This window comes from Hyperolius riggenbachi, chromosome 1 (genome assembly GCF_040937935.1).
Source record: "Hyperolius riggenbachi isolate aHypRig1 chromosome 1, aHypRig1.pri, whole genome shotgun sequence".
NCBI classification, from domain to species: domain Eukaryota; kingdom Metazoa; phylum Chordata; class Amphibia; order Anura; family Hyperoliidae; genus Hyperolius; species Hyperolius riggenbachi.
This window is the reverse complement of record NC_090646.1, coordinates 445,135,112-445,160,605: the sequence shown is the minus strand read 5'-3', so window position 1 is coordinate 445,160,605 and position 25,494 is coordinate 445,135,112. Positions and strand designations below refer to the sequence as shown.

The 25,494-nt window shown below is 44.3% G+C and overlaps 1 protein-coding gene across 5 annotated transcripts in view; it reads right to left on the bottom strand.

Annotated features, from left to right (window-relative positions):
- The window catches only part of EIF4ENIF1 (eukaryotic translation initiation factor 4E nuclear import factor 1), a 54,728-nt gene that overhangs the window by 13,124 nt on the left and 16,110 nt on the right, over positions 1-25,494 (bottom strand). For all 5 annotated transcript variants that reach the window (XM_068238499.1, XM_068238529.1, XM_068238514.1 and 2 more), the window contains exons 7-15: positions 22,498-22,664; positions 21,706-21,841; positions 18,931-19,107; positions 15,131-15,369; positions 14,648-14,722; positions 14,187-14,361; positions 13,984-14,066; positions 12,783-12,919; positions 12,319-12,406 (exon numbers count right to left, since the gene is read on the bottom strand). In XM_068238499.1, coding sequence (XP_068094600.1) covers positions 12,319-12,406; positions 12,783-12,919; positions 13,984-14,066; positions 14,187-14,361; positions 14,648-14,722; positions 15,131-15,369; positions 18,931-19,107; positions 21,706-21,841; positions 22,498-22,664 — 1,277 coding nt within the window. The remainder of the gene's footprint in view (positions 1-12,318; positions 12,407-12,782; positions 12,920-13,983; positions 14,067-14,186; positions 14,362-14,647; positions 14,723-15,130; positions 15,370-18,930; positions 19,108-21,705; positions 21,842-22,497; positions 22,665-25,494) is intronic.

The following is a 25,494-nucleotide window of genomic DNA, read 5'->3' as shown; positions in this document are numbered from 1 at the left end:
ACAACTCAAATTAGATCTCTGTTAATCCGTGGAGGTTGGATTGATAAGAGGGCACATAAATTAAGAGTGCATGAGACACTCTATACACACACACACACACTCATCCTCTGAAAGAAGGGACATACTTTCAGACACTCTGGAAAGAAAGGACACACTATGGAAGGAAAATACACTCATCGGCCTGGAACCCACTGAAAACCGCAAACGCAACCGCTAGCATTTTGTCTGAGCGGTTTGCAAGCGGATTCATGCGCGTTTTTGGTCGTGTTATGCAACATTGTATTTTTTTCCCCAGCGGGTGCCTAGCGTTTTGCGTTTTTATCCTGATTGGTCCTGTGAATTATTTTTCATTTTGTTACAGTGTGCTTAACCGCAAAACGCTAGCAAAACCGCTCAGTTTAGGTTTTGCTGAGCGTTTCTGCTAGCGTTTTAATACTTACATTGAAGCGCTAACGCTCCCAAAATGCTGCAGGTCCTGCGTTTGCGTTTCTGGGAAACGCAAACGCTCCTGTGGAAGTTGCCCCATCCATTAACATTAGCCCAGCGTTTTGGCAAACTGCTAGCGTATCGCAGTGCTGCCAAAACGCTGCCAAAAGCGCTCCTGTGGGTTCCAGCCCATCCTCTGAACGGAAAGAAGGGATCCCAGACTCACGCCCTACAAGCCTTGAGGCCACTCCCAGATCGGGTTAGCAGTGCAAGCCTGGCAAGATTCCTTATTAGATATTATTGGTAATTATACATTTTAAATTATAATCAAAGTCAAGTTAGGGGCTTGAATTTTAGTGATTCTATACCTTGTATAGAATACCCTGAACATGTGACCTTCCTGGAATTGCAACTAGGAATAGCAGTGTTCGGTTTGGGTTCTTTTTCTCTACATGCTTTATTAATGTACTTTTCACAAGCTTATAACTTGATAGGGAGATAGAGATTGGTTGATATAAAAGTTTTATTTACAGATCAGGTCATAATTTCATATCTTTTCCCTTGTTTTAAAATCAGATTCTTTTTATAAAATAGGAGTTTACAGTGCAGTAGAAGCTAAACTTGTTTTTATATATTGAGGTTTTTAGACCAGCTAGATCTGCTTCCATATTTTTCCCTTGTTAGATTGTGCATTACAATCAAGCCTTGCAAGTAAGATGAAATATATTTTCACACCAAACAGTACAATGGGGCTTTTTGAACCAATATTCTTGTAATTTATTCTTTTACAGTCTCTTCAAATCGCAGACAAGATTTATGGGTACACAGACCGAAAATCCACTTCACATACAAAGACTGCCTGACATGTGTTTTGCGGCCATCAGCCGCTTACTCAGAGGCACATCGTATACAAACAGCCGTAAGTTTGCGATGACTATCGCAGCGATCTGAAGTTACAAGAAGAGGCTGCTCTCAGCGGCGAAGTCTAATACCCTATGAGTAGCAAGAGTCTCTTGCTACTTATAGGAGCAGCCTTTCTCAACCTTTTTACCTTGGAGGAACCCTGTAAATAAAACTTTTGGATCTCAAGGAACCCCTGCAAACAATTTTTTGGTCTCGAGGAACCACTACATTTATTTTTCAGGAGGCATGGTCTTTAAATAGGTTAGGCTGCTAATTTCACTATCTCCTATTACACTGCCACTCATACTGTCTCCTGACCCCCCCCAATTTAGTGCTTCTTGTAACAGTACCACCTATTATAGTGTGCTCTATTATACTTCCCCCACGATGGGGTAAAATGCCAAGGAACCCCTGCAGAGTCCTCAAGGAACCCTGGAGTTCCAGGGAACCCTGGTTGAGAAAGCCTGTTATAGACAGGGCTGTGGAGTCGGAGTCGAGGAGTCGGAGTCGTGGAGTCGGGCAATTTTGGGTGCCTGGAGTCGGAAAAAAATGCTCCGACTCCTAATGAATTTGTAACTGTAATTAAAATAGAAAATATGATAAAATGTTCTATTTCTCAAATAATAGTCATTAAAAATAATGTATATATACAGTAATAGCTGTGCTTAGTCCACAAAAATGAAATAAACCAATCAAAATTAGTTACTTGCGCTGCTTCAATAAAGCAGTCCCCGTATTTTTAAGGTCAGATATACACATCTGATTGTGACTGTATATATGATGTGTACACAGGAATCTCATATATACTAAATAACATCTATGCTGTAAGAATAAAGCCTGATGTGTAGCTGTGTCACTAATAGAGATGGTCAACGAGATGGAAATAATTCTGCATTGATGCTGATTTATGCAAATGTATGCACTCCCTTTGCTGATGAAATCAAATAATTTGATATGTTAAAATTTGGTTTGGTGACTACAAATTAAAGGGTAACTGAGACGGATGAAAAGTAAAGTTTTATACATACCTGGGGCTTCCTCCAGCCCCCCTTCAGGCTAATCAGTCCCTCGCTGTCCTCCACCACCCGGATCTTCTGCTATGAGTCCTGGTAATTCAGCCAGTCAGCGCTGTCCAGCCGCATGCCACTCCCACAGCCAGGAACATTCTGCACCTGCGCAATAGTGCTGCACAGGTGTAGTATGCTCCTGGCGGCGGAGTGTGTGCATGCGCACTACGCCTGACTGGCTCAAGTACCTGGACTCATAGCAGAAGATCCAGGTGGCGGAGGAGGACAACGAGGGACTGATCATCCTGAAGGGGGCTGGAGGTTACCCCAGGTATGTATAAAACTTTAATTTCATCTGTCTCAGGTTTACTTTGTTACACAGTAGTACTATACTCTACATATGCACTCCCCACAGAGCTGCAGGGAATCCACTGAGAATGCTGTGCACATTGAACACAGAGGTGTTGTCTGTTTACAATCTCCTCATTCCCCTGCAGAGTACCTGCACATCATTCTTACATGTACCCACACTTACATTGCCTAGGGCCTGATAGATGTTCTTTGTTCCGGTTTGTACCTTTTACAAGCACTCTTACCAAGGACTAGTTTTAGTCTAAAGGGAATATAGTAGTCTACATATCCTTCTTACTTCAGTTGTCTTGTAAAATTCCTAAGCGTTGGCAGTTAAGAGACGAATTTCATGTTACATACTTTTAATCAACAAAATTGTAATATGCATATTAGAGGAGTCGGAGTCGTGGAGTCGGAGGAATCCTAAATTGAGGAGTCGGAGGATTTTTGGACCGACTCCACAGCCCTGGTTATAGATGATTAGACTAAGGTCTCTTGCTACTCATAGGGGATTAGACTTCGCTGCTGAGAGCAGCCTCTTCTAACTTCAGATCGCTGCGACATTCATCGCAAACTTACGGATGTTTGTATACGATGTATGTGAAGTGGACTTTCGGTCTGTGTACCCATGAATCTTGTCCACGATTTGAAGAGACTGTAAAAGAATAAATTACAAGACTATTGGTTCAAAAAGCCCCATTGTAATGTTTGGTGTGAAAGTGCTGAGTCTCGATTTATCCGGGGTGAACCACACTATTTTTTTTTTTTTTTTAATCCTGTCTAAGATAAAATGTCTGCCATCTTATGGTTGCACAGCCCATTGTGATTGATTGATGATTTTATTGTTTAATATCTGTGGTCAACTTTGCTCTGAAGTGTATAGTCAGCTTATACCGAAAAGTACTTTCTGGTTAATATTTGGTGGTTATCGTTTGATTCCTATGATTTGATTTATAATTTTGACAACTTGTGTATTTAAATAAATTATTTTAAAAGTAAATAGTTGTCTTGAATTTTCACTATTTGTACCAGTAGCTTGAGAAACTCACTAAAAGAACTTAAGGTCGGGCGTTTAATATAAGACTCCTCCCATTATTTTTGTAGGAGGCCTTAACTGTTGATTTTATACATCCGGTTATAGTTTATATGACCGTATCGTATAAAAACACCTGACAGAAGAATATGGAGGCTGCCATATTTCTAGGGATGGGACGAATCCACAATTTCTTCCAATCCAAATCTAAAAAGGGTTCTTGAATATCTCGAACCTTTCAAATCACGAATCCTGCATATAAGAATTGTGCGATCCGTGGTATAATTGCCTGCAGTATAGGTACCCAGGCATAGTAACAGTAAAGTAACAGTAAAGTTAGCGAGGTAAAGGTGCCTTCAGTATAGCTAGCTAGGTATATGTGCCTTCAATATTGTCACAGAGGAAGACGAGCGATGGATGCGCGTGGACGCAGCATCGGGATTCGGTGAGCGGTAAATGGCGAGATTTGAATCCACGAATCTCGAATATTTCCTAATATTCGAGAGATTAGTGGATTCGCCAGATTAGTCGTCCCATCCCTATTTATTTCCTTTAACAATACCAGTTGCATGGCAGCCATGTTTATTAGGCTGCTGTAGTGTCTGAATAACACCAGAAACATGTATGTAACTAATCTTTTCAGATCTGAAAAGGTCATAAAATCCTGATATGCTGCATGCTTGTTCAGGGTCTTTGGCTGTTAGATAAGTATTAGAGGATTAGTAGGACTGGAAGGCAACTGGTATTGCTTACCTGCCTTAGCGATAACAAGTTCAGCTCGGGGTAAGAAAACCATGCTAGGAGCAATATCCCTGCACTGAACGCCTGGTAGCCACCAGGTCTTTGAAGAGCAAAGCGCGCAGTGGGCGTTTTAACTCACCTCCCAGGGGGATCCTGACGTCGGCCACCAGTCTTCCTCTCCTCCAAGGCTTTGCTTCCCCTTGGTGAGATCGCTGTCTCATGACGACAGCCGGCAATCTCACTAAAGGGTTACAGAGCCACCAGGAGGACAGAGGGAAAACTGCAGCGCTGGATCCCAGGGAGGCGAATGAGAGCAGAGCTGCCGCAGAACTTAGCAGCATGATTTTTTCTTCTCCAGGTTTTAAGCATGAAAAAAAAATTGCAGCCTCCATATCCCCTCACTTCAGTTGTCCTTTAAGAGTCAGTTAAGATTGGTGAATGCTGCACACAGTAAATCTTACAGTTTTCTCACGGTTCAGAAACTTCTTATAGTAGCATCTCTGTACATATCCTTCCATATTCCTTTTGTAAGAACACAAATGCAAAACTGGGCAGGAAATGTAGGGAGACCTCTGCAATGAAACCCCTAAGGCCCCTTACACGGGAGGCTGAAAGCCGTGAATTCATGGCCTGCCAGCAGTTCCCCTGCTCTAGCAGTGCACTTGTTAACTTTTTTGCAGACGTTAGAAGACTGCCTCACCATGGAGAGTCATCTGAGCGCATCGGTTGCCATTCTCAGACGTAACATGTAGCCTTTTGTGGGATAATAAGCGTGGTACTACAGCTAGTACACTTTGCTGCACTTTTAAAATCCCATGCCTTTTTTTAATCACAAGTTCTTTTGAAAAATAATGAAAATCGCAAAGACCCATACATACTGGTGCAATGCAATTTTTCTATTTTCATGAAGGCTTTGCTATTTAAAAAACGCAGCGCAAGTGCAGCAGTCTGTCCAGGCCCTTAGATGCTTGCATCCGGAATACAGTTTGAAAAGCAGTCCGTTTCATATTTAAAATTATAGCAACATTTTTCCACATTTGCCTTTGCAATTATTCAGGGAACGAAAATCAATCCCTGAAAGAAAGTTTTAAACAGAATTGCGTCAAAATAGCTGCTATTTTGTACCAATTCTCAGTGTGAAACAAGGCTCTAAGCTATCTGGATATAACTTGGGTATCTACAGTGGTGTGAAAAACTATTTGCCCCCTTCCTGATTTGTTATTCTTTTGCATGTTTGTCACACTTAAATGTTTCTGCTCATCAAAAACCGTTAACTATTAGTCAAAGATAACATAATTGATCACAAACTGCAGTTTTAAATGATGGTTTTTATTATTTAGTGAGAAAAAAAAACTCCAAATTTACATGGCCCTGTGTGAAAAAGTGATTGCCCCCCTTGTTCAATTTCTGTAGTCACCCCCAGGCCTGATTACTGCCACACCTGTTTCAATCAAGAAATCACTTAAATAGGAGCTATCTGACACAGAAGTAGACCACAAGCACCTCAAAAGCTAGACATGCCAAGATCCAAAGAAATTCAGGAACAAATGAGAACAAAAGTAATTGAGATCTATCAGTCTGGTAAAGGTTATAAAGCCATTTCTAAAGCTTTGGGACTCTAGCGAACCACAGTGAGAGCCATTATCCACAAATGGCAAAAACATGGAACAGTGATGAACCTTCCCATGAGTGGCCGGCCGACCAAAATTACCCCAAGAGCGCAGAGAGAAAAAAAAAAAAAAAAAAAAAAAAAAAAAACTCATCCGAGAGGCCACAAAAGACCCCAGGACAACATCTAAAGAACTGCAGGCCTCACTTGCCTCAATTAAGGTCAGTGTTCACAACTCCACCATAAGAAAGAGACTGGGCAAAAACGGCCTGCATGGCAGATATCCAAGGCGCAAACCACTTTTAAGAACAAACATTAAGGCTCGTCTCAAGTTTGCTAAAAAAAAAAAAATCTCAATGATTGCCAAGACTTGGGAAAATACCTTGTGGACCGACGAGACAAAAGTTGAACTTTTTAGAAGGTGCGTGTCCCGTTACATCTGGCGTAGAAGTAACACAGCCTTTCAACAAAAGAACATCATACCAACAGTAAAATATGGTGGTAGTAGTGTGATGGTCTGGGGTCGTTTTGCTGCTTCAGGACCTGGAAGGCTTGCTGTGATAGATGGAACTATGAATTCTACTGTCTACCAAAAAATCCTGAAGGAGAATGTCCGGCCATCTGTTTGTCAACTCAAGCTGAAGCGATCTTGGGTGCTGCAGCAGGACAATGACCCAAAACACACCAGCAAATCCACCTCTGAATGGTTGAAGAAAAAACAAAAAGACGACTTTGGGGTGGCCTAGTCAAAGTCCTGACCTGAATCCTATTGAGATGTTGTGGCATGACCTTAAAAAGGCGGTTCATGCTGGAAAACCCTCAAATAAAGCTGAATTACAACAATTCTGCAAAGATGAGTGGGCCAAAATTCCTCCAGAGTGCTGTAAAAGACTCGTTGCAAGTTATTGCAAACGCTTTTATTGCAGTTATTGCTGCTAAGGGTGGCCCAACCAGTTATTAGGTTCAGGCTTCTTGCACACCAAGACGTTGCATTAGGTGGCACGTTAAGGTCGCATAACGTGCACCTAACACAACGTATGGTGCTGCAAGAGCCGCCGGTAGAGTGAGCCGCGTTAGGCGGCTCGAGTCCTATAATGTCTCCCAGAGTGGCGCTGATTGGCCAGCGGGACCACGTGATGCGGAGCGAGACACTCCGCATCACGTGGTCCCGCCGGCCAATCAGCGCCCGCCAGTGCAGTGAATATTAAGTAGCCATGTGCGCGGCTACTGTAGCTGGCTCTCCCCGCCTCCTCTCCGCCCCCCACTGCGCATGTGCAAACAGTCTAACGCGGCTATAGCCGCTCCAACGCCGTAGCATGCTGCACTTTGCACAGAACGTGCAGCGTTACATGTAACGCAACGTGGGCTGTGTGAACAGCCCACTTGTGTTACATTGCTGTGCGTTGGGGGAGCGTTACAGGCGCACTAACGTGCGCCTGTAACGTCTTGGTGTGTAAGCAGCCTCAGGGGGCAATTTCTTTTTCACACAGGGCCATGTAGATTTGGAGTTTTTTTTCTCACTAAATAATAAAAACCATCATTTAAAACTGCATTTTGGGATCAATTATGTTATCTTTGACTAATAGCTAATGATTTTTGATGAGCAGAAACATTAAGTGTGACAAACATGCAAAAGAATAAGAAATCAGGAAGGGGGCAAATAGTTTTTCACACCACTGTATATAAAGCCTCATCTACACGGGTAGATGAGGCTCCGATGTTCCGACAGGACGGATCTCCCCAGCGCTGATTCCCTGCTCGTTCTTCGCGAGGGGACAATGGCAGGGAATCGAGCGGAAGATAAGCGGCGCTGGCGGAGACGAGCGGGGAAATCGAATCCGGCGGGGATGCGGAAGAGGCGAACAGCCGGCTAATCGAGCCGCCGGATCGGAGCCTCATCTACCCGTGTATATGAGGCTTTAGGAAAGAGAAAAAAAAAAAAAAAAAAAAAAGAGAAAAAAAAAAGGGAGGGCGTGTTACACCCCTAGCCCTGCCAGTAGTGAACATGATTCATACCATGCTGCATGTGGCACTTTTTCTACATGACACAGAATGGGTAAGAGAATTATTCTCTCACTTTTGCTAATCTCTTGTCATAATACACTTCCATTTGGTAAAAAAAATGACAAAAAAAAATTTAGTTCCTCTTTAACCACTTAAATCTCGCTTCAGAGCTCATAGTTAGCAGGGGCACGTGTGCCCCTGCTAAACCGCCGCAATAGCGCCGCTAAACGGGGGTCCCTTGACCCCCCAAACCCCCCATTGCGACACTTGGTCGCAGACTTGGTCGCTCCTGGAGGCAGGGCTAACGGCTGCAGCCCTGCCTCCAGTCGCGTCTGTCAGCGGCGGATCTCCGCCTCTCCCCCGCCCCTCTCAGTGAAAGAAGACTGAGAGGGGCGGGGAGAGGCGGAGATACGCGCTGACAGACACGCGTGGGGCAGGGCTGCAGCGGTTAGCCCTGCCCCAACCAGGAAGCGCTCCCCCGCATTACGGAGGGGATTTGGGGGATCAGGGACCCCCGTTAAGCCGCGGGATAGCGGCGGTTTAGCAGGGGCACACATGCCCCTGCTAACTGAGGTCTAAAGCGAGATTTATTCTCGCTTCAGACTCTCTTTAAGGACTGCAGTCATAAAACCCCTTAAGGACCAGAGCCTTTTTTTCCCATTCAGACCACTGCAGCTTTAACGGTTTATTGCTCAGTCATACAACCTACCATCTAAATGAATTTTACCTCCTTTTCTTGTCACTAATACAGCTTTCTTTTGGTGCCACAAATAAAGTAAAAATTTCTGTATACATGCAGCACGAAAAATGTGGACAAACTTTTTTTTATCAAAAACATTCAGCCTATATTTATTGGTTTGGGTAAAACTTACAGCGTTTACAAACTATGGTGCCAAAAGTGAATTTTCCCATTTTGAAGCATCGACTTAAAAGATTTTATTTTTTGTCACAAGTTAGCGGAAAATGACACAAAAAAAAAAATGAAATCTGCCACGGACTCACTATGCTCCTCTCTGAATACCTTGAAGTGTCTACTTTCCAAAATGGGGTCATTTGTGGGGTGCGTTTACTGTCCTGGCATTTTGGGGGTGCTAAATTTTAAGCACCCCTGTAAAGCCTAAAGGTGCTCATTGGACTTTGGGCCCCTTAGCGCAGTTAGGCTGCAAAAAAGTGCCACACGTGGTATTGCCGTACTCAGTAGTAGTATAATGTGTTTTTGGGTGTATTTTTACACATACCCATGCTGGGTGGGAGAAATCTCTGTAAATGACAATTTTTTTTGTATTATTTATTTATTTTTTTTAACCACAATTGTCCATTTACAGAGATTTTTCTCCCACTCAGCATGGGCAGGTGTAATAATACACCCCAAAACACATTATACTACTTCTCCTGAGTACGGCGATACGACATGTTACAATTTTTTGCAGCCTAGGTGAGCTAAGGGGCCCAACGTCCCATTCACAGTTCATTTTGAGGCGTTTTCTAGACCAGGGGTCCCCAACCTTTTCCGGCCCGGGGACCACTTTCTGACCAAATTTCTCTACGGGGCCCGCCGGGAGGGGGGGGGGCCCGCCTGGGGGGAGACAATGTCGTGCGCATCGGGTTACCGGGGGGGCATAGATAGCATAATTGCCCCAGTATAGGGAGTTTAGTTGCCCCAGTATGGCTAGTACAGTTACCCCAGTATACCTAGTATAGTGCCCAGTATAGGTGGGTAGTGCCCCAGTAGTATAGCTAGCATTGTGCCCCAGTAGTATAGCTAGCATTGTGCCCCAGTAGTATAGCTAGCATTGTGCCCCAGTATAGTAGCCCCCGCCCACACCCCTCCTCCCGCGGCCGCCGCTGCAGTTACCTTTGCCGGCGGTCTCTTTACATCTCCCCCTCTCTCGCCAGCGTGTGAGTCACAGCAGCGCGCCCTGCAGCTGCTGTGATGGAGAGGGAAGAAGCAGGAAAGAGAGCGGTTCCCATAGTAACGGCGCGCCGCTACAGGAAGCCGCTCTGTCTCTCCTGCTTCCTCCCTCTCTATCACAGCAGCCGCAGGGCGCGCTGCTGTGACTCACACGCTGGCAAGAGAGAGAAGGGGGAATATAAGAGACCAAGCGGCCGCCAAAGGTAACAGCAGAGGCGGCCGCGGAGGGGGACGGGCGGAGGGGGCAGGCAAGAGGACAGTCCCGCGGCCCAACTGAAAACGTCCTGCGGACCACCAGTGGGCCGCGGACCACAGGTTGGGGATCCCTGTTCTAGACTACTCACGGTTTAGGGCCCCTAAAATGCCAGGGCAGTATAGGAACCCCACAAGTGACCCCATTTTAGAAAGAGAAATCCCAAGGTATTCAGTTAGGTGTATGGTGAGTTCATAGAAGATTTTATTTTTTGTCACAAGTTAGTGAAAAATGACACTTTGTGAAAAAACCAAAAAAAAAAAATCAATTTCCGCTAACTTGACAAAAAATAAATTCTATGAACTTCATACACCTAACAGAATACCTTGGGGTGTCTTTTCTAAAAAGGGGTCACTTGTGGAGTTCCTATTCTGCCCTGGCATTTTACGGGCCCAAAACCGTGAGTAGTCTGGAAACCAAATGTCTCAAAATGACTGTTCAGGGGTATAAGCATCTGCAAATTTTGATAGGTGGTCTATGAGGGGGCGAATTTTGTGGAACCGGTCATAAGCAGGGTGGCCTTTTAGATGACAGGTTGTATGGGCCTGATCTGATGGATTGAAGTGCTGGGGGGGGGGGGGGGGTGTGACAGGAGGGGGTGGTTAGAGGGGAAAATAGATGCAATCAATGCACTGGGGAGGTGATCGGAAGGGGGCCAAAGGGGGATCTGAGGGTTTGGATGAGTGATCAGGAGCCCACACGGGGCAAATTAGGGCCCGATTTGATGGGTAGGTGTGCTAGGGGGTGACAGGAGGTGATTTATGGGTGTCTCAAAGTATGAGAAGTGGGGGGAATAGATGCAAGCAATGCACTGGCGAGGTGATCAGGGCTGGGGTCTGAGGATGTGGGCGGGTGATTGGGTGCCCTAGGGGCAGATAGGGGTCTAATCTGATGGGTTGCAGTGACAGGTGGTGACAGGGGGTGATTGATGGGTAATTAGTGGGTGTTTAGAGGAGAGAACAGATGTAAACAATGCACTTGGGAGGTGATCTGCCGGCAGGTCTGCAGGCGATCTGATGGTGTGGGTGGGTGATCAGATTGCCCGCAAGGGGCAGGTTAGGGGCTGATTGATGGGTGGCAGTGACAGGGGGTAATTGACAGGTGATCAGGGGGGATAGATGCACACAGTACACGGGGGGGGGGGGGGGGGTGATCAGGAGTCCCCAGGGGGCAGTTTAGAGACAAAAAAAAAAAAAATAGCGTTGACAGATAGTGACAGGGAGTGATTGATGGGTGATTAGGGGGGTGATTGGGTGCAAACAGTGGTCTGGGAAGTGGGCGGGGGGGGGGGGTCTGAGGGGTGCTGTGGGCAATCAGGGGGCAGGGGGGGTGGGGGAGATCAGTGTGTTTGGGTGCAGACTAGGGTGGCTGCAGCCTGCCCTTTTTGTCCCTCGGACACTGGGACCACCAGGGCAGGAGGCAGCCTGTGTGATACACTTTGTATACATTACAAAGCGTATTATACGCTTGTATGGCGGCGATCATGGGGTTAACAACCCGCCGGCGCTTCCGAACGGTCGGCGGGTTGTCGTCGCGGGTGGGCGGAGCCTATTGCCGGCCGATGCGCGCGCATCCCAGCGCGCAATCCCCGGCAACAGTGTCCCAGGACCCGCCGCCAATCTGCGTTACGTGGTCCTAGGGCTGCCACTTTGCCGCCGCCAATGTGCAGTGGGCGGTAGGCAAGTGGTTAAATCAATGCACTTGTTCATATCTAATGCATTTTTGCATTCATGTTGTAAAAACTGAGCCTGCTGCTTGACTGCAGATAGCAACTGCAGTACTAACTATACATGACTTGCACACAACCTTATTCCACACAATGTACAAGGAATTTATACGCAAGGTGGATTTACATTGCATTGACTATCTCTAGCACTGACGCCACCCAACTCCCTTCCCTATGACATTGCTCACCAAAAGAAAAAAAAATGCAATTTCTGAGCAAAACTTTGCGCACGAAAATCCAAGTCTAATAGATCTTAGTTAATGTTCATTTTTTTTCTTCCTCTCCAGAATTATTATGGATAGGACAACAAGGGGACAATTTCCCACATCTGCAGCCCAAACAACAACACTTACCATACTAGTAACAGGGGCACCAGGTCCTGGAGACACAGATGACCCCCGGAGGTTACCTACTGGAGATTTATTTATTCTTTGTTGAGGTCTGTAAATAGAAGAACACCGTTATCAGGCAAGGTAAAACAAGGTTTTTTTTAACCAAGCCTCATTTTTAGCTGCACAGAAGCTAAGCTCCGTCCCATCAAATAAATCTGCCCGGACATTTTCCCCTTCATGCTGTGCAAAGCATGATGGGATGAGGTTTTCGTTGCCTAGCACACGCAGCTGAGAGGGGTGATCAAGACACAGGACAGTTAGAACTGTTTCTCATGCTCCCTGTCACATCCTTTCAACCAAAAAGATAGCTGCCCTCATGAAATCACAAACATTTGCCTGTTCTTTTAAAACAGGGTGGGTAAGATTATATTATCCATTTTAAATTAACATAACTTATTAGGCTGAAGTTCCTCTTTAAGACTAACCTGTTACGGAAGCCATCTCTACTCTTCTCCATATGCATCTTCCCATAGACTGGGTGGAAGTAGTTGGCAGCTTGGAAGGCTAGATCTGGTGGTACCAAGCCTTGAAGTACAGCTTGTTGCATATCCAGTGAGCCAACCTTTCAAACAAAAATGTATGATGCTAAAAACACATCTCTGTAACATATGGGGGGGAAGGGAACACCTTTAGGGGCCTGTCTGTAGCCATGGAAGACTGTACCATCTTCCATAGGGCCTACCAGCACACAGTGGTTAATAGAGTATGTTTATTTAGAAGGCAATTACGTTCTAGAAGTGAACTTAAAGGAAATCTAAAGTTTTTTTTTTTTAGTGCAGCGACTTCTAGTCCCCAGTAGTCATTCTGGTCCCTCACCCTCATTCCACTCCATGCAGCAGCTGTTCCTCCGAAACTTGCATGTGTGGTGATCATGACAGGACCAAATACAATGAGCACTGGGATTTGCCTATGTAAATAGTTAAAGCAGGGGTCCCCAAACTTTGTCAGTCAAGGGCCGGGTAACACTTCAGACCGCTGGAGGACCAGAACACGCATAAAATGAAAAACATTACATTGAATCTAGGCATCGATTCCCCCCCCAATAATGCCCGGAGAACTCCCAGCAGCAGCCATTAAGTTATGCAGCGCCCGAAGAACGGTTTTGTGCACCAGTGACGCATACCCATGTGACAACCTGTTGTCTAGCAGTATCACCTGATGCAGAATTGGAAGCCAGGGAATGACTGCTCGCTGGCTTCTACAGCATGTGGATGGGTGGTGCCAGCACTTCTATCCTATATGCGGGTCACTGATATTTAAGGGTGCAGTGGGCCACATCTATAAGTTATACATTTTGGTTTGGGGGCCAGTGGAAAAAGCCTCAGGGGGCCGCATTCGGCCTGCGGGTCTTAGTTTGAGGACCACTGAGTTCAACTGTTTTAACATTAAAAAAGTTTTTTTTAATTCTCTGCAGGATATTGGATCGTATTGGTATCATTGATAATTCAGGTGCACTTGAAATTTTGAAAACAATTTTCATATTTCAGATGAAATTCAGTGAGGAATTCTGGACAGCAAATGTTTTATACTTAATTACAGGAACAAAAAAAAATAAATAAATAAATAAAATAAATAAATAAATAAAAATAAAAAATCACAGAGCAGAAGTAAGATGAGAGGCATTACCTGTGGCATTAGTGGGCTGTCAGCTTTGGGCATGCCAGTAGGGAAGGGTTCTCCAATAAGCTGTTGAGGACTTGAGGGAAATGCTGTTCAGGGTGGGGAGAGAAGGTCAAGGGGGAGAAAAAAAAATAAATAATTTTAGAGATGCAACACACGCACTTTTTAAAAACTCCTCAGGCTTCAAACACAAAAGAGGACACCCTTACCTAGGGGAGAGGGTATTCGAGCTGGAAGGTACTCTGCAGAGGAGGCACGAGTAGGGAAAACCTGCGGCATCTGAGGAGAAGGTGTCCGCTGTCGGAGCAAAGATGGCTCCAGAGTTCCCATAACACTATTGATAACACTGGCGGACGGATCAGAAATGGGAGGGCCAAGTAGCTCCTGAGTAGAATGTAATAGTTATAAAAAGATATAGGTATCAAGACAGTCACTGACCACCTGAAGGCCTGATTCTGAAGAGTGTTTGCAACAAGGCAAGCATCAGGTTAACAAAAAAACAAAAACAAAAAAAAACACACAAAAAAAAAAATAAAAGCTGCATTGGAAAATACCTAAATACCTAAAATGTCTTTTAAATTTGCAGCTGTAGAGGCAATCATATACACTTTTCAGAATAAGGTCCATTAATATCAGTCATGAAGCAATTCATCCCTTTAAGAAGATATACCTGCAGAATGTTCCTCTGGAGAGAGGAGGGAACTGTGACATCAGAGGAAGGCATCAAACGGCTATCTAGAGACCTCTAAGAAAAAAAACAAAAACAAAAAAAAACAAGAGATAAATTTGCTACAGCACAGGTTAAGGTTGCTGTAAACATAACCACACCCTGCACCCCAAGTGACATACCCTTAAACAAGTGAACAAACAAGTGGGGTAATATACAAGCCAGGCATGATATGTCACACTTGCGAGGGAGAAAGCACCACACTGATCTACTCTTTAGCAGCATTCAGAAACCACACAAGTTCAAAATATAAAAATCCCTAACTGCTCATTATACACGAAAGCACTGAAAGATACTAGCACCTTGCATTTGACAGCACAAGATAAGCAAACCTTCCTACAACAAACCATCTTACCTAAAAGTAACACCTGAAGAACATTAATTGCCTTTAAGAGAAGGATTTTGTTGCATTACTGCAATACTTACATTGACTTTGGGTTGGGATTGGGAAGGCAACGTTCCACTTGCCTTCATGCTGCTTACAAGCTTGTTAAAAGCAGACATATCACCATCTTTCTTGGTTTTTCTTGGGCCAGCCACAGCAGTCAATGCTTCCTCCAGCTGTTCAGCCATAAATGGAGTCGCTATCTTGTTCTCTTGCTCCATTTTTAATCCCTTAAGTCCAGCTTCAACTTGCTCCACTGACAAGGCCACCCCTGAGTGAGCTAAAAAGAATTTTGGATTAACAAGTTTTGTTTTAACCCTTAAAGGCTGCCACAACACCGGTCGGGGAAAATGAGTTCAACTTAAACAGGGGCTTCTAATGGTCCCCCGCAGACATCCTGTGCCTGCGCAGCCACTCACCGATGCTCCGGTAAAGTCTCAAAACCACTGCGCCTGCGTTGCAGTGTCCTCGCTCCCGCTGATGTCACCAGGAGCGTACGGCGCAGTATGGTCTGTGCCTGCACAGTACACTCCTGGTGACAGCGGGCACAGGATGTCCGCAGGGGACCATTAGAAGCCCCGGGTAAGTTCAACTTTATTTCCCCCGACCACCCTACAGTATTCCTTTAAAGCAGAACTGAAATGTTTCTTAAAAAGGATTTTCACTTACCTGTGGCTTCTGCCAGCCCCCCGCAGCCTCCCTGTCCTGGGCCGCCTCTGAATGATTCTCCGCCCCCCCTGCTTCGGCTCACTTTCACTTTGTCAGTCTGAAGTAGACCATGGCCATGCGCATTCTCGCTTCAGTTCCCCTCGAAGAACTCATTGTTCACAGACTGCAAATCCTCGTACTGCGCAGGACATCCTCGGCGAGGGGAACAGGAGAGAGAATGCACGCAGCCAGGGTCTACTTTTTCTGGGCCCTTGGAGTTTACTATGAAGGGATTCTACTGTAGTGCACAACCGTTGAGTGGGATGCTGTACGGTGAGCATCGATAAGAGAGTGGTGGGAAGAGAAGGTAATAGTCACTACAGAATGTTGTGGCGACATACTCCCTAGTTGTAAGCAGCCTGAAGCAGACCTGCTGCAATGTTATCTGAACAAACAATTAAGGAGAGCCCATTCAATTGAACAGTACACAACGTTTCCCCGACCTTCAACTGCAATACACAGCTTTGATATGTTTTTTTTTGGCCAAGGCTGTAATAAAGTATTGTTATACACATCAGACCCTAACAGCAGTGTTCAGTGTAGTGCTGCAATGTTACATGACTATATTGGTGAAGGCTTGATCTACACCAGAGGGCCCTTCCACACTGGCACAGTGCGGCAAATTGCCGCGCTGCTACCGCAGGCTAATGATACCTTATGGGGAAGTTCATAATCGCTCTGGTGCTCAAAAATTACTCTGGTGTGATCCATCCCATTCAAATACATTAGTGAAGCATTTTTTTTGAAGTGCTAGCATTTTTAAAAGCAATCAGAAGAGCTCTTTGTGTGCACCAGCCCTTAGAGGCAGAGGATTACCAGTACAGCCACGTAAACTGCATTTTTTTTTTTTTAAAAGGAAACAAATATGTCAGCCTCCATATCCCTCTCACCTCTGGTTCCCTTAAAGAGAATCTGTATTGTTAATATCGCACAAAAGTAAACATACCAGTGCGTTAGGGGACATCTCCTATTACCCTCTGACACAATTTCGCCGCTCCCCGCCGCATTAAAAGTAGTCAAAAATAGTTTTAAAAAGTTTGTTTATAAACAAACAAAATGGCCACCAAAACAGGAAGTAGGTTGATGTACAGTATGTCCACACATAGAAAATACATTCATACACAAGCAGGCTGTATACAGCCTTACTTCTGAATCTCAAGAGATCACTTGTGTGTGTTTACCTTCTGTCCCCAGCTTCTCTCATGCACTGAACATTACAGGCTTCCTGCAGACAGCTCTGCCTATGTCGTTAATTCCTTAGTATGTGACAGACCAGCTCCATTCACAGCCTCCAGAGGAGGATTTTTATCCAGCTCTCTTCTATCACTGATAAGATAGCAGAGAAGCTGCTGGCTTATGTAAATAAAACACACACTGGAGTGTGCATAGAGGAACAGTTCAACACTGAAGAACTTGGCAGCCTTCCAGACACAGGCCGACAAGTCTGACAGGGGAAAGATACATTGATTTATTACAGAGATGGTTATAGTAGAAAGAGCTGCAGCAAGCCAGATCACATTAGAATAGGTTTAGGAACTTGTAGGATGGTAGAAAAAAACGTAATTTTTGTTACAGAGTCACTTTAATAACAAATCTGAAGTAAAACATCAACTTCCCTTAAAAAAAGGAAACTCGTGGTTAAAATAAATAAATAAATAAATAAAAGGGATGGAAAACAATTGTATCAAGTCAGAATACTAGTTTTATTAACCAGTTAAAGAGAATCTGTACTCTGAAATTCTTACAATAAAAAGCATACCATTCTATTCATTATGTGCTCCTGGTCCCCTCTGTGCTGTTTCTGCCATTCTCTGCTGCAAACCTGGCTTGTAATTGCCAGTTTTAGGCAGTGTTTACAAACAAACTAACCAGCTTCTAATAGGCTCAGCTAAGCAGAGTGTGTTAGTCACACAGAGCCTGCAGGGGGTGTGTACAGCTTCTAGCTAATCACAAGCAGCCCTGCACATTCCAGTCTGACTGCCTCAGCCTGACTGTGCCGACTATAGAGAGAAGATTAGATCATATAACAGAGATAACACAGCTACTGTGCAATTAGGAAAAGCTGCAGTAAGCCAGACCACATTAGAAAAGGCATAGGAACTTATAGCATAGAAGAAATAAAGATAAACAATTTGTTACAGAGTCTCTTTAAGGACAAAACTAGTTGAAAACACCACCCTGTTTTGATGCGGTTTTGGCTGGCAGGGCATAGATTTCTCAGCTCACCGTCGAGTGTTCTCGCAGCTCCCACCAATCGCGTCGCACTCTGCCTGCCGCAGCTCACTCGCCCAGCCAGCTCTGTCAGAGCCCTGTGAGCTGGTCAGTAACCAATTTCATTGGCTCCTGACCCAGTCTATCAATGTAAGCAACTCCCATTGGCTTACACTTACAGACAAGTTCATTAACCAATGAAATCAGCTCCTGACCAACTCACAGGTACTCTGTGTCTTGGTAGCAAAGTGGGTGGCCTGAGGCTCCCGCCGTGTATGTGGATAGAGAGATTTTTTTTTATTTATTTTTTACAAAATCCACTTTAACATAATAGTCCTACCTAAACCGCTGCATCCCTGCAGCTCTAACTAAATCCCCCAAACTCGCCGGAGGGTTGGCAATCCAGGCAGCGCTTCCGTGTGAGGCAGGGCTATGAGCTGCAGCCCCGCATCACATGCATCTGTTACCGGCGGATCGCCACCTCTCCCCCGCCCCTCTCAGTCTTCCTTCACTGAGAGGGGCGGGGGAGAGGCGGAGATCCGCCGCTGACACACTTGTGTGAGGCAGGGCTGCAGCTCATAGCTCTGCCTCACACGGAAGCGCTTACGGCAGCAAAATCCACGACCAAGAAAGTCGTGGATTTTGCAGGGGAGAGGGAGGGTGCGTTAGGGTGGGGATTTAGATAGCTTACAGCCGTGGGGATGCGTCGGTTTAGTTAGGGCTAATATGTTAGAGGATTTAGTTATAAATAAAAAAAAAAAAAAAAAAAAAAAAAAAGCGGATTTTTTTTTAGAGACTTCAGAGTCTCTATAGGGGCAGAGATTGCTGGTACTTCAGTGGTTAAAAAAAAAAAAAAAAAAAAAAAAAAAAAAATTCATGCAATGGCAAAGGATGAACAACAAAATCAGCATCTTCAGCTTACCACTCTCCCGCAACTTCTCTTTGTTAGCTGTCAGGTTTGATAGTAAAGGCTTCAAATCGACTTTGGCTTTCTGCAGCATCTCCAGAATATCAACTTTGTCCACTCTCTCTTCAAACTGAATGGGGGCAAAATAGTTTCCAGTGTTTTGACCAAGAGATGGGATGACCTGCTCCAAGCCTATAAACAGATTTATTACACACCATCAGCATTTGGTCATCGGCCACCCTTCACTTCTTTGATATCTAGATCAAAATGAAAACCTCATACAAGTACTGTCTGCTTTAGGGGATCTGGTCTCTAGCCCTCAGGTGACAGTTTAGGGTTGAATGCTGTACAGAGATGTCACTAGCCTAGAAGAGAACAATGTGCTAGAGGGGTTGGCCTCAATTCATAAAGGGCTGGGCAATAAAAACTGCATTCAGTATTTTAGACTGGTTTCCTAGTTGATAAAGTTTTTCACAGGTGCGGTAGAAGTTCAGTAATTTACCGAAAATCATGACTTCAAGTCACAAAAACCTGTTTGGTAACAGTAGAACAGCAGCGTGGAGTCCGTTTTGTTACATACGGTTCTCCCACAAGGTATACCTTTAGATGTACTTTTGTTCTACGCCCTCTGAATCTATTAGTCTTTATTAACATTTTATTGAATGGCCAGAGTTTAGATGAAAACTGCAGGTGAAAACGTTTGTGCCTGCTCTCTCCTCGGCTGCCTGGGGCAATAGAGAAGCCTACCCCTCCCTAGAAGGTATTATAGCCCGTTAGAGGGACTTGGAGGAGAGTGTTCCTATTGGAATAGAGTTCCTATTGGCTCTCTCCTGTCAGTCAGGGGTTATCGTACATGAAGCTGGTTTCCGACACATCAAAACTGGAGGTAATCACCGCATGTTACTGGGCTTTAACGCATGTTCTTATCTTTATAAATTGACATTTACGGACGTGTTGAGGTATTTACCACTCAAGTCTGTAATTTACCTCACTGCTCGGTAATTTCTGCTTGCCATGCAGTAACAGCCTTTATGAATTGACATTTTCCTAAATGCTCAGTAAAAACAGCTGTTTTCTGCATTACCGCATGCGGTAATGCTTTATGAATCTGGGCCATTGTGGCAAACAATCCCTCATATTATATCTTTAGGCAACGTGGGAAGGCACTTCAGAGTTTAATCTAGCGTGTGTGTGGAGCTCAATTCTGCGGAGGGAAGGGAACACTTCAGAGTTTAGTTCTGAAAACAGTATATACACACCTCAAGAGCAAATCTGCTAAACGCAACATTTTGCAGCCTCTTAAAACAAGTACATGAGGCTGTCCTATCGGTCTCCCCATCTCCAAGTTTCTGTTCAATAGGTTTCCCTTGAGCCACAGCTTTTTTACCAGATTTCCTCTGCTTTCACCTTACCTATGTTACTTTAAAGTGGATCCGAAATGAAAAACAAGTAACTTGTCTATATCTTATCTAAAGTTTAAATAGTTTACACAGCAAATCTAGCTGCAAACAGCTTCAACAGTATGTTTATTTCTTCCTGTGATACAATGAAAGCAGCCATATGCTGCTTGACATTGCACACAGGCAAGCTGCTCTGCATCTCCACCCCTCAGCCTATGAAAACTCCACTCTTTTCTCCTGCCCCTTGCCTCTGAAATCTCTGGCTGGTAACACCTCATCCTCCTCCTCTGGGAAAAACATCCTCCTCCCCAGACAGCTCCCATGAGCACTTGCTACATGGGATTCATAATGCCTAGGCGCTGGAGGAGCTGTGGGCGAGGCTTGTTTAGTTTGTAGGGAATTAGGGTATTAAAACAAAAAACAAAGAAAAAAAATGTATTTGGCTTGAGGAATGCCCTATAAACTATATGTAAGGGGCACAATCATGCAATAAGTAAAAGTTTAAATCTGAACCACTTTAAGCTTCCAAAGAGCAAAAATATAATAAGGTAAGAAAAGTAATATTGAAATGAAGTTAAGAACTTACTTTGAGTGATTATTTTGCCTGTAAATGTGCTGAAAGGTTATTTTTATGAGTTAGGTGATAATCAAGTCATTTATGAGAAGTTTTGCGAATAGAGCCCATTGCAAAAGTCCTACACACATTCATCCCCTTTTCAATACTCTGTCCTGACTGCTATGCTAGGCTTATGACTGCAAAGCAGCCCATTTTTCCGGAGGGGTTAAAGGATGGGTTGCGTGGGTTTGAGGTAGAAGCAGCTATCACATTAGTACTTGCATCCATGTTTCAGTCATGGCCCTTTTCCACTTTGTGTTACGATCAGATTTTTGAATTCACTGCATTTTGCTAACCGCAACAGCACCACAATTAGACAAAAAAAAAAAAAAAAAAAACCACAAAAAAAAAAACAACGTACAAGTGTAAAACCTCACCAACTCCCCCATAAGAGCAAGTAGGAAAAACAAAAACACACCTGCACATCACAGCAGTATTATCGCAGTATAAACATTCCACAGCAACAATGACCAGTGATACAGGGTGGTAATTAAAGTGACAATTCTCCGCTGCTTAGCAAGATCATGCAGCATCTAGGCCTTAATCATTTGTCATGGTTTCAGCTGTCTGGCTGTGTAACCGCTAACACTACTCTTGCTTGGGTGAATTACATGTAGTGTCTTATGAAGAGGGAGAAAAGCAGGAAACTTTGCTGTGGGCAGAAAAGACAACTAGTTGTGCGATACTAGCCCAGCAATTTGCTGCTTGCCCAACACATGTTGGGCACAGGAGGAAAGGGAGGACACTAAGGAAAAAAAAATGAAAAATAATAACCTGCTAGCCTTTCCAGTTCCTCATGAGGAGTGGACCTCAAACTGCTAGATCGACTTCCAGATGGGCTGTGACTGGAAAACCACCTACTGAATCTGCTGGATGTCATTGATCCTTCGCCTAATACATCCTCAATCATCTGTAAGGACAGAAAATAGAAACCACACCAATCAGACAAATCACCACATGGAAGCTGGAGAGTGGGGCATGAGGTGCAATACTTACTTGTAGGTGATGGGACCACTCTGTGGCTGTGGAAAACCAGATCTGAACCCGAAGTCCTGCATTTAGATTTTATGCCCCACCACTCAAAACAGCACTACACATTAATGTAATCAAGTCAGCAAAAACCACCAAACTTTTACGCTGCAAATATCAAACCACTTCAAGAACTTGCGAGATTTCTAATACTTTACAAAAATATAAAAAATACACAGCTGGGCCTAGTATATCACCACAAGTCCATATATGCAACTTCACTTAAGTTATACATTTCCAGGATAATTATTTAGGCAAAATAAAATATGTAATGTCTGTACTCCTTATGGAAACTGCCCACATGTATGCATTAGTTTACTACGTAGGATAATGCCCAGCAGTCTGGGTGACAAGTGAGATATCAAGCCAGGTAAGAAGTGCATATCCTCCCACGTGCACAGAATTGTGAGCACCCATCACCAGTGTTCAAAGAGGAGTAGTATTAACCCTTGGAAGCACCCCACAAAACTACATGCCAAGAGACGCTGACAAATTACATTGACTGATGCAGTGTACACTTTACACCGCAGCACTTACCGATGCTAAGCCAGGTACACATTTGTCTGGGTTGAAAAATTCATTGAAGTCAAAATCTCCTGGGGTCGGCTCAGGTAAAACAGCCTCTCGAGGCACTTCCTGGTCAGCAGTTGACTCAACTGGAAGAATAGCTTCCTCTTCCAAAATCCCTCCATTACATTCAATTCCTATTGAGAAATACATGGTTTAGGTACATACTACACCCTTAAAGTGTACCAGAGCTGACATTAAAAGTTTTATACATACCTGGGGCTTCCTCCAGCCCCATGTGCATGGATCACTTCCTCACCAGTCTCTTCTCCCCTCTCTCGGTACCGGGTCACGTAACTTCAGTCAGTCGCAGCAAGTCTGCGCAAAAGAAGTGTGCCCTCTACATATCTCTCCAGCAGCTGTCGAAGGGATACATAGAGGGCCCACTTTTGCGCAGACTGGCGGTATGGGACCCAGGAACAAAGAGGTAGAAGACTGAGGACGGCAACGTGGGAGCGATCGTGCGCATGAGGCTGGAGGAATCGGTATGTATATAACTTTTAATGTCAGCTCTGATTTTCTTTAAGGGTCCTTCTATACTGGTGCACTGCGGGAGCGATGTGCGATTTGGAACAGTTGCACCACAGCCAAAGTTGAACTGCACATTCAAGCTGTGGTTGGACTAATGGGGGGAAAAAAAAAAAAAAAAAAAAAAAAAAAAAGGAAAAGCTGCTTGGATCCCTTTGGGAGTAACAGGCAGTTCTGCAACTCTTCACACAGTATGCCAACATCTGCATACAAGTGTCTAAAACCCAACAGACATCAGAAGACACCAAAGAAAAGCCATCTCAGGTTCTATACCTACCTGGGGCTTCCTCAGAGAATGTTCAGTCCCACACCATCTCCCCAGGTGGCTCTTGTCCTCTGCAATAGGTCCTGAAAACACTGGCCGAGTCGCACTTCATTGCGCATGCGCAGCTCAGCCGTGAACGCAAACACATAGCATTCCGTGCCTACGCTGGAAGTGTGCCGGCCCATGCATGCGCAACTGCCAGGGATTCGGGACGTATTGCGGGGGACAGGAGCCACCCTGGAAGACTGCGAGGCACTGAGTGACCTCAAAAGAAGCCCCAGGCAAGTATGGTACCTTAGATGTGTCTCGGGTACACTTTAAATAATATAGCTTTTAAGAGAGGTCAGAGTTTTCTATTGCCAATAAACCAGGCTGCATAAAGTTTATGACTAGGATATAAGGCAAGGCAGCATAGGTTTCCTAAATAAAAAAAAATACAGATTGTTACACTGCACGAGCATAAGAGCTGATTGGACCAACTTGTTATTTAGGCCTGGAACACACCAGAGGAGTTTTTCTGAGCGGTTTGAGTTTTTAAATCTGCTGCTAATGTTATCCTATGTGTCTGTGCACACTGGAGCAATGAGGTTTTGTAAAAAACCCCATAGCATTACATTGGGAAGAGCTTTTAAAACCTCTAAATGCTCTTCCCAATGTAATGCTATGGGTTTTTTTACAAAACCTCATTGCTCCAGTGTGCACAGACACATAGGATAACATTAGCAGCAGATTTAAAAACTCAAAACGCTCAGAAAAACTCCTCTGGTGTGTTCCAGGCCTTAATCTACTATAAAGTAAAACCTGGAATTAAACTTCAGGCCTTATGTAAAAATATATAAAAAGCACATAAGTGTCAGCTGCAAAACACTTGCCTCCTTTAAAGTTTAATAACACAAACCCATTCTTATGTACACTAAAGAGAACAAACCGGTAATCATGTGGGGTGTGTTTTGCCAAATGTGGTACCATGCCCCATGCTGTGTCATCTGTGCTACTTAAAGGGAACCTGAACTGAGTAAAATTATTTAAAAACTTAACACAGAATGTAGCTGCAAATGAATATTACATACTTACCTCACCATCAGTTCCTCTCAAAAGTTCACCATTTTCTTCTTACAGTGATCCTTTCCAGTTCTGACAACATTTTGTCAGAAGTGAAATATACCAGTTGCTATCAGTTATATATCAGCTGCAGTTACAACCGAATGTGCATGGTATGTCCATGTTTCCCTATGGCTCAAGTGGGTGAGCTTACAGTTTAACAGTGTGCTGATCAGGAAGCTGTTATGGGGGTAATGGCCATTTTCAAAATGGAGGACAGAGAATTCCATTGATCACAGTGGACAAATTGGATGTAGGAGAGGAGAATGATTGAGGAGTAGACTACACGAGAGGCAAGTATGACCTGTGTATGGTTATTTTGACTTAATTTTTAGTTCAGTTTCTCTTTAAAGGACAACTGAATCGAGAGGGCTATGGAGGCAGTCATATCCATTTCATTTTAAGTAATACTAGTTTATTTTATTTAAGCAATTATAAATAAAATAAACGAATATTACTTAAGACGAAATAAATATGGCAGCCTCCATAGCCCTCTCACTTCAGTTGTCCTTTTACTACCAAACACGGCCTGTGGAGTTGGAGCAATTTTGGGTACACGGAGATGGAGATTTTATAAACTGAGGAGTCGGATGATTTTTGTACAAAATCCACAGCCATGGTAAGTATTAGACTAAGGAGACTGAGCCATTTTGGGTAACCGGAGTTGGAGTCAGTGGTTTCATAAACTGAGGAGTCGGAAGATTTTTGTACTGACTCCACAGCCCTGCTAACAACCGCGCCACACTGATGGGCGTGACCACGTGACAGCCTCAGGACTGCCTAACGCCGATTGGTGTCAAGTCCCATTTTCCTGCAGTTTGGCAGGAAACGCAGGCGACGATTAGCTGCATGCTTGTTTCTGGCGTTATTCAGACAAAACTGTAGCCAAATAGATCAGCAGGTTTGCCAGGCAACTAGCATTGTTTTAAAGGAACCAACTATGGCAGCCTCCATATCCCTCTTTTATTGCAGTTGTACTTTAAGGACTACTCCAAGGCTACCTAAATTTGGTCTGTACACCAGATTGGATTACCAATGTTATCCTCAACTAGAGATAAGCGAACAAATTAAAT